Source organism: Garra rufa, chromosome 7 (genome assembly GCF_049309525.1).
Source record: "Garra rufa chromosome 7, GarRuf1.0, whole genome shotgun sequence".
In the NCBI taxonomy this organism is placed as follows: domain Eukaryota; kingdom Metazoa; phylum Chordata; class Actinopteri; order Cypriniformes; family Cyprinidae; genus Garra; species Garra rufa.
In genome coordinates this window covers 19,284,997-19,302,820 of record NC_133367.1, presented here as the reverse complement: position 1 = coordinate 19,302,820, position 17,824 = coordinate 19,284,997, and the positions used below count along the sequence as shown (strand labels likewise).

Sequence of the window (17,824 nt, the reverse complement as noted above, 5' to 3'; positions counted from 1 at the left end):
GTTCTTTTTAGCAAATCTAAATACTACAGCACGACCAGTAAAATCCGACTCACAACCAAATGAATCTAATGGACCTTTACTTTTTAGTGAACCAAAAACACAGCTCTGACTCTTGAATGCACTGTATGCACTGTATTCGATTCGCTGAAAAGAATCGGCTCACGAGAGTCATGTGTTCATGTATACTACTGCATTGGTCACGTTGGATGTTATTGCATGCAGCCTGTGATACACAACTATTTGATTTCGTCACTCTCAATTTAGACTGCAAACTTGTGACTTTTCTGTCAGTAATTTGAATACATCTTGTGGATGCAGTATGCAAACTACCTGAAAGAGACATATATAGAAGGGCAAGCAGAGGCAGAGAGAGACTGAGACTCACTGTAGGAACAGCTGCTGTGAGTAACTACTTCCAGACAGATGCCCTCACTGAGGAACCATCTAACCATCTAGATAACAGGTGACTCACTGTCCTTCTGCAGGAACCTCTAATTGAATCACTGTCTCGGCCACAGAACATCCTGCACGGCCTTCATGGTCTGTTTGTCCCCTTTTTATGGTGCCAGAATTAAATTGTTGTCATTGACCAGAAGCTTAGGACCAAGAATGACCCTTGAATGTGAATAGCAGGCGTCAATCGCCAATTTAGACGGATGTTTTTTGATTGGCCTAATTCACACTTTGGTTGCGTAGAGAAGCTAACCTGAACATTTTTTGCCAGTCATCGTGACCATCATGCTTTCGGTTAGTGTGTTAAAGTCTACGTTGATGAGTTGTTCAGTCTAGGTGTAAAGGATAGTTAGACATTAAATTTGGTTGGTGTTTGTTTATCCCAAATATGGAGGGAAAAACCCAAGTGTTATTTTAAGGAATGTGTCTTAAAACACTTCCTTGTGCATTATATGCCGTATGTGTGCCTCCTGGCTAAAATTAGATTCAACAAATGGGAAGTTTATGATTGGAAAAAAAGCAGCATATTTTTTCTGTTGAAAGTTGTTTTGAGCCAGAAAACTGTTTGAATCATCATTTTTAAAAGCAACACTTAGTTTGAGCAAAAAGCTGAGAAAACGGCGTTCTTATCAAATACCACATCAGGATCATATTCATTATGATGATCAAAGCATAGATGCAGTAGATCAACACTCCCGAAGCTTTACAGTCCTTTACCACTTCCTGGATTGACATTTCACCCAGAACATTAAGCAGTTTTCATTTATATGCTGTTTATTGTTGATGATTGCATTATTTGTCATATGCATCGCTTGTGTTTTTGATCGGGAGATTCTGGACTCATTCAGGAGATGCGTAATAGCACCCCGAGTGTATAACAGAAAATGTGAAAACCCAGAAAATTCCATGTTTGGCAGGGAAATGTTGTCTCATAAACATCGGAAAATTACATGTTTGATGGGGAAGCGTTTTCTCATAAACATAAAAAATTCTGTGTTTGGTGAGGAAGCATTGTCTTATAATTATTGGAAAATTCAGTTTGATGAGGAAGCATTTTCTCATATATAGTGGAAAATTCTGTGTTTGGTGGGGAAGTTTTTACATAAATATTGGAAAATAATGTTGCCCATAAATATTGAAAAAATCTGTTTGGTGGGGAAGCATTTTTCATAAATATCGGAAAATTACGTGTTTCCCAAAATATTGGAAAAATCTGTTTGGTGGGAAAGCATTATGATTATCAGGAAATTCCGTGTTTAATGGTGAAGCGTTGTCTCAGAAATATTGGAAAATTATGTGTTTGGCAGGGAAGCGTTTTCTCATAAATATCAGAAAAATATGTGTTTGGTGGGGAAGCGTTTTCTCTTAAATATTGAAAAATTCTGTTTGGTAGAGAAGCATTCTCTCATAATTATCGGACAATTATGTTTCTTATAAATATGGGAAAATATTGTTTCTCATAAATATTGGAAAATTCTGTGTTTGGTGGTGAAGCATTTTCTCATAAAAATGGGAAAATTCTGTTTGGCAGGAAAGAGTTGTTTCATAAATATTGAAAAATTCTGTGTTTAGTGGGGAAGCACTTTCTCGTAAATATCAGAAAATTACGTGTTTGGCGGGGAAGCATTGTCTCATAAAAATCGGAAAATTGTGTTTCCCATAAATATTAGAAAATAAATTTTGGTGGGAAAAGCACCTTCTCATAAATATCAGAAAAATATGTGTTTGGTGGGAAAGTGTTTTCTTATACATATCTCTCTATATATATCTCTATAAATAGATCTCTGTTGTCTCATAAATATCAGAAAATTCTGTGTTTGGTGGGGAAGCGTTGTCTCATAAATATTGGAAAAATTATGTTTCCCATAAATATCGGAAAATTCTGTGTTTGGTGGGGAAGCATTGTCTCATAAATATCAGAAAATTACGTTTCCCATAAATATCGGAAAATTCTGTATTTGGTTGGGAAGCGTTGTCTCATAAATACTGGAAAATTATGTTTCCCATAAATATCGGATAAATCTGTGTTTGGTAGGGAAGCATTTTCTCAGAAATATTGGAAAAATTATGTTTCCCATAAATATCGGATAAATCTGTGTTTGGTAGGGAAGCATTTTCTCAGAAATATTGGAAAATTACGTTTCCCATAAATATTGGAAAAATCCATATTTGTTGGGAAGCGTTGTCTCATAAATATTGGAAAATTACGTGTTTCCTATAAATATTGTAAAAAATCTGTATTTGGTGGGGAAGCGTTTCCTCATAAATATCGGAAAATTCTGTGTTTGGTGGAGGAGTGTGTCTCATAAATATCGGAAAATGAAACATTTCCCATAAATATTGGAAAATTATGTGTTTCCCATAAATATTGGAAATATCTGTATTTGTTGGGAAGTGTTTTCTCATAAATATGGGAAAACTATGTTTTTCCCATAAATATTGGAAAAATCTGTGTTTGATGGGAAAGCGTCTCATAAATATCAGAAAATTCCTTGTTTGGTGGGGAAGCATTGTCTCATAAATATTGGAAAAGTACATCTTTCCCATAAATATTGGAAAATTCTGTGTTTGGCAGAAAAGCGTTTTCTCATAAATATCCGAAAATTGTGTGTTTCCCATAAATATCGGAAAATTCTGTATTTGGTTGGGAAGCATTGTCTCATAAATATTGGAAAATTATGTTTCCCATAAATATCGGAAAATTCTGTATTTGGTTGGGAAGCGTTGTCTCATAAATACTGGAAAATTATGTTTCCCATAAATATCGGATAAATCTGTGTTTGGTAGGGAAGCATTTTCTCAGAAATATTGGAAAAATTACGTTTCCTATAAATATTGGAAAATTTTGTGTTTGGTGAGAAAGGAAAATTACGAATTTGGCGGGAGGCCTTTTCTCATAAATATATCGGAAAATTACGTTTCCCCCAAATATTAGAAAATTCTGTGTTTGGTGGGAAAGCACTTTCTCATATATATTTTTAAAAATTATGTGTTTCCCATAAATATTGGAAAAATCTGTGTTTGATGGGAAAGCGTCTCATAAATATCAGAAAATTCCTTGTTTGGTGGGGAAGCATTGTCTCATAAATATTGGAAAAGTACATCTTTCCCATAAATATTGGAAAATTCTGTGTTTGGCAGAAAAGCGTTTTCTCATAAATATCCGAAAATTGTGTGTTTCCCATAAATATTGGAAAATTCTGTATTTGGTGGGGAAGCGTTGTCTCATAAATATTGGTAAATTATGTTTCCCATAAATATCGGAATAATCTGTGCTTGGTGGGGAAGCATTTTCGCATAAATATCAGAAAATTACGTGTTTCCTATAAATATTGGAAAATTTTGTGTTTGATGGGAAATGACTTTCTCATGAATATTGGAAAATGACATGTTTGGCGGGAGGCGTTTTCTCATAAATATCAGAAAATTACACGTTTCCCATAATTATTGGGGGGGGGGGATCTGTGTTTGATGGGAAAGCTTCTCATAAATATCAGAAAATTCCTTGTTTGGTGGGGAAGCATTGTGTCATAAAAATTGGAAAATTACGTTTCCCATAAATATTGGAAAAATCCATATTTGTTGGGAAGCGTTGTCTCATAAATATTGGAAAATTACGTGTTTCCTATAAATATTGTAAAAAATCTGTATTTGGTGGGGAAGCGTTTCCTCATAAATATCGGAAAATTCTGTGTTTGGTGGAGGAGTGTGTCTCATAAATATCGGAAAATGAAACATTTCCCATAAATATTGGAAAATTATGTGTTTCCCATAAATATTGGAAATATCTGTATTTGTTGGGAAGTGTTTTCTCATAAATATGGGAAAACTATGTTTTTCCCATAAATATTGGAAAAATCTGTGTTTGATGGGAAAGCGTCTCATAAATATCAGAAAATTCCTTGTTTGGTGGGGAAGCATTGTCTCATAAATATTGGAAAAGTACATCTTTCCCATAAATATTGGAAAATTCTGTGTTTGGCAGAAAAGCGTTTTCTCATAAATATCCGAAAATTGTGTGTTTCCCATAAATATTGGAAAATTCTGTATTTGGTGGGGAAGCGTTGTCTCATAAATATTGGTAAATTATGTTTCCCATAAATATCGGAATAATCTGTGCTTGGTGGGGAAGCATTTTCGCATAAATATCAGAAAATTACGTGTTTCCTATAAATATTGGAAAATTTTGTGTTTGATGGGAAATGACTTTCTCATGAATATTGGAAAATGACATGTTTGGCGGGAGGCGTTTTCTCATAAATATCAGAAAATTACACGTTTCCCATAATTATTGGGGGGGGGGGGATCTGTGTTTGATGGGAAAGCTTCTCATAAATATCAGAAAATTCCTTGTTTGGTGGGGAAGCATTGTGTCATAAAAATTGGAAAATTACATGTTTCCCATAAATATTGGAAAAATCCATATTTGTTGGGAAGCGTTGTCTCATAAATATTGGAAAATTACGTGTTTCCTATAAATATTGTAAAAAATCTGTATTTGGTGGGGAAGCGTTTCCTCATAAATATCGGAAAATTCTGTGTTTGGTGGAGGAGTGTGTCTCATAAATATCGGAAAATGAAACATTTCCCATAAATATTGGAAAATTATGTGTTTCCCATAAATATTGGAAATATCTGTATTTGTTGGGAAGCGTTTTCTCATAAATATTGGAAAATGATGTGTTTGGTGGGGAAGCAGAAAACTCGTGAGGAGTGGAACTGAATTTTCTGGTAACCAGCATTTTGGCACAAAATCCTTCAGTTTTTACTAGGGATGCCCAATATTATCGGAATGTTGGCATGTTCTAGCGATATAAATGTTAATATTAATGCTTAAAATGTAAACCTCGGCATCATTCAGAAAAATTATCCAGAAAATAATAAATCAAAATAAATATAATAAAAATACCTTGCTCTGGAGAAACTTGTTTCCAAACAAAAGGAAATATATCGGTATCAACAACGGGCAAAATGAGTTGAAAAATATTAGATATCAGCAAAAATCCAATATCATGCATCCCTAGTTGTCACTTTATAAGTATTTGGTTAACTACTTAAACCAACTATTGGACAATGCACAATGCATATACAGCTATCGCTCATCCTGTATTGCGTTCTTAATACTTTAATGCAAAACTTGCTATCTAACATGGGGATTTTCAAAATGAGCACCAACCAAGTCGAATAAATAACTACGAATGAATGATAATCCACGTGAATCCATTCCCTTTGTCTCAAATGAGTGTAAATTTGTTCTAAAATAAGCCAAGGAGTGTTGTATCTTTTTCTTGTTTGCAATTCAGATGTTGTGGTTCATTACAGACACTCCCACAACTTGCCCAAGCAGGTCCACGGCTCACTCCTGTGGTGAAGTGTGCACACTTACACCCTTAAAACACACAAACATCTTCCAGTCGATTAAATGAACTATTACTATGCGTCCTTTCAGAGGTTAATTCTTCAAAGACTTCGCCGTCTTGGAATTAGCATTCGGTTTTGCTTGTGAACTCCTTGGAATTTACGGCGGCCTGATAGTGAATCACCTTTGCGCTTCCTGTTCACCTGCATTGCGCAATGCGGTGATATCAGCGGCCTGGATGATTCTTCTGAAGCTTGTTTTTGTTTGTCAAGTTCTTGGACTGATGAACCTTGAATGGTGGGTCACCCGGCCACTGTGTTTGTCACATTTCTGTGCGTTTTTTTTTTTTTTCCAGGGCAGGGTTGCATAAGGTGCTTTCATACCTTCGGCCGCGTTCCAGTGCTTTCTTTCCTCTGCTCCTAAGCGAGCGCCTCGAGGCTTTTTCTTCCCTCCCCTGTTTACGGGTTTGTTTTGTTTACATTTCTAGCCTCCCCTCCCCCGACTTCCTCGCTCTGCCTCCGCTCTCGTAAGCCGCACGCCTCTCAACAAATGATCAGTAGCGTTTACAGCAAATCTTTTGAGGCCTGAGACATGCGAGCGCAGCCAAATATAGTAAAACGCCGTCCAAGCGCTCCAGTGCACTCGTGTGAATGCATTAGCGTGTTTCTATGGTGAATCCGCATGAGATTTTTTTTGTGAATGCTGTTGACCTGTGCCCTCAGAGTGAATATAGGGAAGCGTGTTTATGGTCCGTGTCGCGCTCACATGTCACTAGGGCTCGGCGATATGGCAAAAACAATTGTGTTTTGATGATATTTAGTCTTGAAATGTGTGTATTTGCTCAGCCTTTAAAGGGGGTTTGGCCAAAATAGTACTTTCCCCCCCCTCTTTTATTTAGTGAAAAAGCAGCATGTATATGTATAAAACACATAATTCTGTATAATTATGTTGTTGTTTTTTTACTTCTATTACATTATTGACCAAAAACACTAGAAAAATATATTATATTATAAATAATTATTATATTATATTATTAAATAAATAAGATTGTTTATATAATATATGTGTGTGTGTGCTGTGTATATTTATGTATATATAAAGAGACAGACATACAATATATATTTTGAAAATATGTATATATTTATATTAATGTAATTTATATTGTATTAATAATATAAATGTATTTAGTATATAAACATAACCCATTTTCTGAAATATATATACAATAAATATACACAGTACACCCATATTATATAAAAAATACTTTTATTTTAAAGGCGATTAATTATTGGCCAAAACTAATTATATTATGTTTTTTATATCAGTATATTATATTGATTATAATTATTAGTAATTATAATTAACAAAATATGATTAAATATTAATATAAAAAATTATTTCGAATTATTAATAATTTTAAATGAATAATATATTGATATATAAATTAATTATATGTTACATGAGTACCACTTTTATTTATTCATAATTATTTTTTATATGTATTATTTAAAAAATGATCACTGCTAAATTTATTGGGAATTTATTTGGTCTCGCATGTAATTTTAAAATTAATTTTATTTATTTATTTAAATTATTATTATTATTATTATTATTAATTTATTTATTTACTTACATTTGTTTATTTATAGGCAGCTATATAAAAATTCCTAGTAATATACAAAAATGTATGAATTGAATATAGCATTCATTTATAATATTAATTATATATAATTTAGTTTATATATTTTTTTTATTTTTTTTATATTTAATAATTTGTAAATTTTTATTTTTGGCCAAAAATATATAATCAGAGTTTATATATTTAAAATCAAATTTAAAGATGACACACAGACACCTTTTTTTATTATTCATTTTATTTTTATTTAAATTTCATATCACTATCAAAATTATTGTGAATATTCACATATGGCACAACATAGCACCTGCTATAATTTAATTATAATTATTAATTATATATATTTATTTATAGACTTCTTTACTATGTAATGATTAATATTAATACACCGAAAATGCAGAATATAACATATATTAATTTATACAATTTATTATCATTTTTATTTACTAATATTAATTATTATTGTCAAAAAATAAAATTAAGTATTATTAATCTTTTTTTTTTAAATCAGATTCAAATTTTATATCTCTAGCTGAATTATTGTGGACATTCATATTTGTTAGTTTTTATTTATTTACATTTTTATTTATAGGCAGCTATGTCATGATACCTAGTAATGCGCCGAAATTAATATTTAAGATTACATACATACATTAATTTATACAATTATAATTTTTGTTTACTAAAATTAAATATTGTTGATAAAAAAAACAAAGTGAAATTAAAATTAAAACAATTTTAAATAAAAAATAATCTCCCTTTTATATATATCATTGTTTTTTAAATCAGATTAATATTTGATATAGCTAGCAAAATTATTGTGGATATCCCTGTTTGACCCAATGTCGAACCTACTTTAAAAATATTAAAATTAATTAGACATAGTATTGCAATCGATTAATCGATTATATTTGAAGGAAGGACAAGATTCTAGATGCCAGATTAAATTATAATGCGAAATCGAATTTGAATAGTGTAAATGTTAATCCAATAATTTTGATTACCATCAAAGAACTATAAATCGTACATCAGAACTCACACAGTGCTAATGAATGAAATCAGGAGGCACTATAAAGGCCGCAGAGAGAAGATGTGTGTCTGGGATCATCCTTGGGGAGACGACGCTGAGGCTGTCCTGGAAGGGAAGGGTGGGGTGGAGAGGGTGGGTTGTGTTTTGTGCAGGGTTACGCCGTCCTGCAATCGCTGGCGTATGTGAGGAATGCTGCGAGAGTGGAGGCTGCGCCCGTCTGCAAGCTCACTCCTGCCTGTCCTCGTGTATTCTGGCGTTCCCGCTGCATCCGTCTGCCGCCTGTCTGCCGGCGCGTCGGGGGTTAACGCTAGGCGGATATCGCTCTCTGTTGGAAGAGGCCGTTGAATGGCTGCCTTCCACGGACAGCAAAAACATTGGTTAAGGGTGAGGGCGGATCTGAGGCTGCCGCGGAAACCCGGACTGGAGTTTCGAGTGGATCGGGAGTCGGTGAAAAACTGTCTGGTGTGTATAAACGAGGTTGGGCCTTGCAACTGAAGCAGACAGTGGTTAAATAAACCCATTTAGAAGTATTAAACACTTCAGATTGAAACGGAATTTCAGGTTTTTTTTTCTTGGCTTTGTGTTTTTTCATTCTGGTTTGTTGTGAATCCCTTCAGGATTTTTTTTTCTTCTAATCCCCGTCACCTATCGGCCCCATTTGCCCTTTTTTATTTCAATCAGGCAGTGGTATGGTCGGCCCTTTCACTGACAGGCAGAAGGGTCCATGTTGTTTTGCTCCTGTGGGGCGGCCCGGTGTCACATGATGGAGGGTTTTATGGCACTGATGAAGTCCAACAGATTTGCTTCTCCACTGTAACCTGGAAGGCCGGCCGCGTCCGACATCTATGAATTCGTCTCAGGAGGCGGCATTTCTGTTTAGGCTGAATTTAGTGCTGGGTTGCACTGACACATGCTGTGGTGTGCATTCACATGCTTAGACGGTGCTTAGGCGAACTTGAAATAAATAAAAAAATCTAATACCATTGTTTTATATCATTGTTTATTTTGGTTAATGTATTAATTTTTACATTTGATTGTAAAAAGGAATACATAAGTTGATTTATTAGTAATAATTTTACAGTTATGGTTAAATTTAAAATTTAGGTTAAAATATTTATTTAAAAAAAATGTGTGAAACTGTACATTCTTTGATGTTGCATTTATTTCAATGAAAATGTTGTACTTATAGTACATTACTTTAAAAACTACTTCAAAAACTGTACATTAAACCGGTAAAATCTTTTTTTAATTGTATAATTCATTATTAATCGTTTGAAAGTTTGATTAAATTTTAATTTTCACAAATAAATCACTACATTTTTGTTTCTAAAAATAAAATGCTAGCATACTGCATACCGTGGAGTGTATAATGTACAGTAAATACTATTTTCTGTAAAAAAAAAAAATAGTTTAGGGAAGCGCGCACAGTACTGTTTATAACTGTAAATACTTTATACATGTTTAATTGAGTAATTTATTAATTTCTTCAAGTTTTTAAAATGTAAAAACTTGGACCACAAAACTAGTCATAAGGGTATTTTTTTTTTCAAATTGAGATTTATACATAATCTGAAAGCTAAAATAAGCTTTCCATTGATGTATGGTTTGTTAGGATAGGACAATATTTGTCTGAAATACAGTTACTTGAACATCTGAGGGTGCAAAATAAAAATCTAAATATTGAGAAAATCACCTTTAAAATTATCCAAATGAAGTTCTTAGCCATGCATATTACTGATCAAAAATTAAGTTTCAATATATTTACGGAAGAAAATATCTTCCTGGAACATGATCTTTCCTAATGTTTTTTGGCATAAAAGAAAAATTGATCCTTTTGAGCCATACAATGTATTTTTGGCTATTGCTACGAATGTACCCGTGCTACTTAAAACTGGTCACAAATGTTAGCATACTAAAACAGGAAATTTCTCACATTGTTTTATTGATTTTATTGCACACAGGTTATCTAGTGAAGTCATCTAAATAGTTATATATTTAAAGTTATTTAAGTATATAAATGTACATGTTTGTTATTTGAATCAATTTAGTCTTTAAATGTCTCTTGTCAGTATAATTAAATGAGTAAAGGAAAGGGTTTTACAAATTTGTTAACTTCTGATTCGCTTCATCACACTAGTCTTAGTATTTTGGACATTTTGTCAAAATTTTGTCCTTGCATATCGAAAATGTATATACTGTACACAGTATGCATAAGATGTTATTGTAGAATGCTATTCTTCGCATGTTTCTGGAACATGTTTGTCCTGGAGTGTCTTTGTTGTGGTCTAGCAGGCAGCTAGTGTGAGACGAGGAAGATGACTTACAGACCGCTGTATTCATTAATTCTCGCACCCTGCCATGCACAGGCTTCACTTCCAGATGGCCCTGCGGCCAAACACAACTCTGAATCACTTCCTTTCTGCCTGATGGAAGGCGTAGAACGATCCCGCCGACCTCAGATCGACTCTTAGAATATCTTATACTTGATTTTATCACGTTTGATTTTTAATGTGATGTTGCAACTGATATATGTTACTTATTTCAGGCCAAAACATAATGTTAATGTGAAATAATGGTAAAACCCAAACTGAATAGACTCAAACATTTCACTAATGGATATCACCACACTAAAAAAAATATTTTTCGAAGTTGTAAAAAAAGCTATAAAAGATAATTGGATTTTTTTTTTTTTGTCTACTTAAAATTTTCATGGTTAATTGAAAGTGTTACTTGCCGTTTCTTTGTAATTTTGAAATTTACTTGCGATTTCTCAGTAAAATGTTTCTACACCGAAGTTTTTTTTCAGTGCATGTTTCTCCAGTTGATTGAATACTTTAAGAATTGCAAATAGTTTTTTGTTTTACAAGTTTTCAGTTGTGTTTAATATGCAAACAAGTTTTTCGCTAGTTAAACGTGCTTTAATTCACAGAACTTTCCAGAACATTGAATAAAGCCGGGTTTAAAATTCTTGTTTAATTTTGTTGACACATTAGAGTTAAAGGTTTTTGTAGAAGGAATTTTGGATATCTCTTTCTATCAGTCTGTAAATCAGAAAATACTGTCAAAAGCCAGAAAAATGCGCTTTTTAACCATGTTTTTAAGAATGAAATGTTGCAAAAAGCCAACCGAATGTTATATAAGCAATCCCTTCTGTAAAATCCTTCAGAACATAGATGGGAATAAAACTCTAAGTTTTGGTGTATGTAAGTGCTGCTGTAGTGGAGGAAAAACTTTTGTACTGAGAAAAGGGCCTTTAAAATACGTAATTCAATTGAAATCTATAGACGCAAATAGATAAACTGCAATAAAATAAACACACAAAAGGCATTTCAGATGTTCTCTTTACACTAATCTGAAACAACATGTAATGAAAAGCCAAATAAAGATCTCAAAATTGACCAGTGTGTTAAAAAAAGACAATGTTTTTACCTGTAGTTTCTTCTATTAAAGAAAATGAATCTAACAAGTTCTTTTCTCTCTTTTTTTCTCCCCTCACAGTTTGCCCTTCCGAATGTGTCCACGGTGCTTGTACCCCCCATAAGGAGTGCTGTCACGACCAGTGTCTGGGCGGCTGCTCCGTGCCAGGGAACTCGACCAAATGCGTGGCTTGTCGCAATTTCCAGTTCGGCGACACCTGCGTGGATCGCTGCCCTTCGGGCTACTACACCTTCAAGGGATGGCGCTGTGTGTCCTTTAAATTCTGCCAGGACCTCCATAATCAGTGTAAGGGCAAGAGCGGCGACTGCCACGAGTACGTCATCCACAAAGGAGCCTGCATCCCAGAATGCCCGTCTGGATACACCACCATGAATTCCACCTCGTACGTACCACCTTTTCTTTTTTTGTGAATAAATGCAGCTACAGGAGCCAGACTGCTACCGTTAAACAGCGTTACACTTTCCAAACAACTCTGATCAGAATTCACCCCACGTAAGACATGAGTTGGTGAAAAACAGTGGCAAAATGAGTTTTAGGAGACAAACAAATCACAATGTTGAACGGTCAAGGCCTTTTTTTAACATGCCAGGGAAATATCAGGGGATGTTCACAGTGAAAATCAGTCTTACATTCGGAAGAGAGTCTTAAAAGGTCACAGGCCATATTTCACTGTGAAATAACAAGAAAAAAGAGAAAAAGAAATACATTTTCTGAAATGTTCTTAGAGTTAAATTATTTAAATATTTCATAGTATAGAAATAATCTTAAAGAAAAATTAAGATTTAAGCTTTTTTTTTGGTGCTTATTTGAAATTTTGAATTTAAGTTAAACATTTTCCCTCTAAGTTGTCTTCAGCATTATAAGGTAAATATGTAAATATAATCTGGTTTATTTCATATTTGTAAACGAAAAATATTTATGTTATTAATCCAAAATCAAAAATTAAGACTTAATTGTATTTTAATATAATTATTAAAATATATAAATAATACATTTCTTCTTTGACACTGGACATGTTCTTGACGGGTTTAGTAAGACTTTTATCCCCTCCTATATATTAAAGAGTGAATCATGTGCTGCAAGCATGGAGTAGATGTTTCTGGTTAACGCTGTGATTTGTTTTGGTCGTTTAGAAAATTAACGAACCGGTTGTCACGCTCAACTTGACCGGGGAGAAGATAAAACTGTTCTGGAAGTATCATAACATCATTTAGTCTTTTCGTCAGTCACGGCAAATTGAAAACGAGCAGATTATAATGGCCGGTGTCAAGTGTTAAGAGCGTGATAAAATGCCACCCTGATTATTCCAAGCGAGTCATTTGCAATCCGGCTGAATTTGTCAAGCTAAGCGGAAGTATAATGAGCCAAACCAAAACAACATTGCGTGTTGGAAAGCGACCCTTTTTTTTGAGCCTGAGTCAGTTTGGCTGCCCGGGAACGTCCGGAAGCTTGCGCACATGCTGGTTTGCACGTCCAGCTTCATGTGTGGGAATTATTAACGCACAAATAAACAGAGAATTAACACTGCGAACGGGAGTAAAATGTAGCCTCGCGGGAACAATGGCAGCCTTTGTTTGCGTTCGCTGGGGTCTCGGGGGGCTTTAAAAAGGTGGCTGTTTCACTGGCCTTTTGATTCTTTTGTCTCCACGTCGAAGCGCTGCAGTTGTGGGAGCTTGATGGGATCTCGGTTTTCCAGGAATTTTGTTTTGAAGTGACGTCATTGGCTTGTTTTTCGCCGTCCCTCCACCTTTCGCCTTTGTGAGGGGCAGTCGTGCGGCTGTAAGTCCTGTTTCGTAACAGCGTGCCCCATCCTTCCCTCCCTGTTGTTTTCCAAATCAGAAGACGACGCAGCGGGAACGAAATTTAGGAGCATGTGAATAATGTTCGAATGAGTTAAAATCTAAAAACTGTGTTTTCGGCGGCGCTGCGCATTTGAAACGAATTTGCGCGGCGTGGATCTCCAAAACTGGAAGGGCAGTTGAAAGAGTGGGATTATGGGCTTAAAAACCTGAGAAAGAGAAAAACACTCATTTGTGAATAAACTGCTGAGGTACGAATCCTTTTTAGTGAAACAAAAACATACAGTATGACCAGTGTAATCCAATTCCCACCAAAATGAATCTTTAAGCTGATTCTTTTTAGTGAATCTATAACGTTCAGAAAAAACAGTGTAATCTCATTGCTAAACCAATGAGTCTCATGATCTGAATCAGTTTAGTGATTTGAACACATAAAGTGTGACTAGAGTAATCTGATTTCCAGACCAACAACTCTTATTAGTCGAATCTTTTCTGATTCTTGAACAAAAGACTCTTTAAGTGAATCAAAAACATAGTCCAACAAGTGTAAATCTTATTTCGAAACTAATGACTCTTGTAAGATTATTACATTTAGTAAATCAAAAACATACAGCACGACCAGTGTAATCAAATTCCCACAGAAATGACTCTTTTCAGCTGATTCTTTGTAGTGGATCAGTAATGTTCAGCACTACCACTGTTATCTCATTCCCAAATGAACATTTTTTAGGAGCCGATTTTTTTCAGTGAACCAAAAATATACACTGCAACCAGTGTAATTCAGTTTCCAAACAAATGACTCATATGAGTCGATTCATACAGTGTGACTACTGTAATTTGATTCTCAAAGAAGTGACTCTTAAGAGCTGATTCTGTTCAGTGAATCATAAACGTACAATGTAACCAGTGTAAACACATTCCTAGACCAGTGACTCTCAAATGAACTATTTCTCTTTAGTGAGTCAAAAACTTAACAACCAGTGTAATGTAATTCCTATTTATGAATGACTGAGTCTGCTCTTTTAAGTGAATCAGACATTTTCAGCACAAGTAGTGTAATCTGGTTCCAAAACAAATGACTTTTATAAACTAATTCTTACAGTCAAAAGCATACAGCACAACCAGTGCAATCTGATTTCCACACAAATGATTCTTTGTGCTGATCCTTCTTAGTGAATCAAAACCATACAGCACAACTAGTGTAATCTAATTTGTGAATGAATGACTCGCAAAAAAGCAAATGATAATCAAATGATGTGAAAAATCTAATAACTTCTTATAGTCAGTCAAAAACATACAGCACAACCAGTGTAGTCCGATTTCCACCCGACTTATTCTTTGAGCTGATTATTTTGTAGTCAAGCAGAAACATATTGAATGAGTGACTCTTGAGTCCATTCTTTGTAGTGAATCAAAAACTTACCGCATGACTCGTGTTATGTGATTCCTGAACGCATGGTTCTTGTATGGAAAAATATATGAAATATGAAAAATCAGGTTATGACTTATAGTCAGTCAGAAGCATAAAGCACGGACAGTTTAATATGATTGCCTGATTGAACTGATTATTTTTGTTGAATCAAAAACATACAGCACAATCAGTGTAGTTTGATTCCTGAATGAACGACTCTTATGAGTCGATTCCTTTTTGTTCATCAAAATCGCACTGCACAACCAGTGTAGTCTGATTTCCGAATTATTGACTTTAATTCCCAAACAAATGATTCTTACAGTATATGTGAAATCAAATGATCCCAAAAATAAAATATAAAAAAAATCAAATGACGACTTTTAGTCAGTCAAAAGCATAAAGCACAGCTGTTTTATTATGATTCCCAAACAAACGACTCTTATGAACTGATTCTTTTTAGTTGGATCAAAAACGTACAGCACAATCAGTGTAGTTTGATTTCTGAATGAACGACTCTTGTGATTTGATTCCTTTTAATAAATCAAAACCATATAGCACAACCAATGTAGTCTGATTTCCGAATTAATGACTCTCATGAACTGATTCTTTTTAGTGAATCAGAAACATACAGCACAATCTTTGTAATCTGATTCCCAAACAAACGACTCTTATGAACTGATTCTTTTTAGTTGGATCAAAAACATACAGCACAACCACTGTAGTCTGATTTCCAAATTAATGAGTCTGAGTCTGTTCTTTTAAGTGAATCAAAAATGTAACTTACGTCATTTGATTCTCAAACAAATGATTCTCGAGGTATGTGAACAATCAAATTATTATTTTAGATTTTAGTCAGTCAAAAGCGTAAAGGACAACCGGTTTAATATGATTCCCAAACGAATGAATGACTCTCATGAACTGATTCTTTTTAGTGAATCAAAAACATACAGCACAACCAGTGTAGTCTGATTTCCAAACAAACGACTCTTATGAACTGATTCTTTTTAGTTGGATCAAAAACATACAGCGCAATCAGTGTAGTTTGATTTCTGAATGAACGACTCTTATGATTTGATTCCTTTTAATAAATCAAAACCATACAGCACAACCAATGTAGTCTGATTTCCGAATTAATGACTCTCATGAACTGATTCTTTTTAGTGAATCAGAAACATACAGCACAATCTTTGTAATCTGATTCCCAAACAAACGACTCTTATGAACTGATTCTTTTTAGTTGGATCAAAAACATACAGCGCAACCACTGTAGTCTGATTTCCAAATTAATGAGTCTGAGTCTGTTCTTTGAAGTGAATCAAAAATGTAATTTGATTCTCAAACAAATGATTCTTACAGTATATGAAAAATCAAATGACTTCTTTTAGTCAGTCAAAAGTGTAAAGCACAGCCAGTAAAATATGATTCCCAAACGAAAGACTCCTATGAGCCAGTTCTTTTTAGGCAATAAAAAAAAAAAATGGTGCAATCATGGTAATCTGATTCCCAAACAAACGACTCTTATGAACTGATTTGTTTGAGTGAATCGGACACAGACAGCTAACAACGTACTGTATGAATCAAATGTTTTTTTGTTCCTCAATGTTTTTGACTTGTTTTAGTGGAATCAGAGAATAAAGACAGATGGTGATTGATGAAATCTCAATGTCGTAACTCCAAATTAATTTAGGAAAATAGCATCGGATTCCCCTCCCACCAACTCCTGCAACATCTGAGCAAGATTCGAGCGCGATTACGTAACGTTACTCTCTCGTTTGGTTAAAAAGTGATCAAATTAAGCAACAGAATTATACAAATGCTCCGCGCCACGGGGATTCATTCCGTTCCCGTTCCACGATTAGATCTTTCCACAGTATCTTATTGCCGATTCTTGCATCAAAAGACCTCGTCTCCAGAGTCGTCTCTCTTCAAACGGGACGGATGCGGAGGTCACATACTTCAAAGCCAACACAACTATCCATGGTATTTAGTGGAGTCTCGGTGGGATTGTGTTTTCACGTTTGCCCTCGCTGACCCTCTCCATTCAGATGCATTGCTGCATTGCAGCACACGATCCGTTCCAGTGCGCTTGGGCCCGTTCCAAACACAACAATGACACCAGCGCAGGTGACTTGAGATTTTAGCGGGCAGGGAACAATATGTTTGGCCCCGAGGCGATCGCAATCTCGAAAAGCGGTGCCAGCTGCTGACATCATGGCAAATGCATGCGTAAAGCAACAGTTATTGGTTTTTAAAACCTATCGTTGTCTTTTATTCAGGTTGAACTGCACGCCCTGCACCGGTCACTGTCCCAAACTCTGTACGGGGGTGAAGACGGTGGACTCGGTCACCGCCGCTCAGGCTTTGCGTGGCTGTACTGTGCTCAATGGCAGTCTGATCATCAAGATCAGCAAAGGAAGTGAGTATCTTGCACTTCGAAATGCAAGTATGTTGGTTGTGTTTACATGCATATTGTCTTTTTTTGTTTATAAATCCACAAAATTATTGTGCAAATTATGTGAACTTACCTTTCTGTTACAAAATGTCAAATATGTATAATATAATATAGAATAGAATATAATAATAATGTAATATAATATAATATAATATAATAACATTTGATATAAATAAAATAATAATAATTAGACGGAATTTATACTTTTATATATTTATATTTGTAAGAATGATTATTAAATAAAGT

The 17,824-nt window shown here is 34.5% G+C and overlaps 1 protein-coding gene across 1 annotated transcript in view; it reads left to right on the top strand.

Annotated features, from left to right (window-relative positions):
• Positions 1–9,323: 9,323 nt before the first annotated feature.
• The window catches only part of LOC141338032 (insulin-like growth factor 1 receptor), a 20,176-nt gene continuing 11,675 nt past the window's right edge, over positions 9,324–17,824 (top strand). Inside the window, exons 1-3 of the mRNA XM_073843604.1 lie at positions 9,324–9,396; positions 11,977–12,298; positions 17,403–17,546. Of these exons, the coding sequence (XP_073699705.1) occupies positions 9,324–9,396; positions 11,977–12,298; positions 17,403–17,546 (539 nt within the window). The remainder of the gene's footprint in view (positions 9,397–11,976; positions 12,299–17,402; positions 17,547–17,824) is intronic.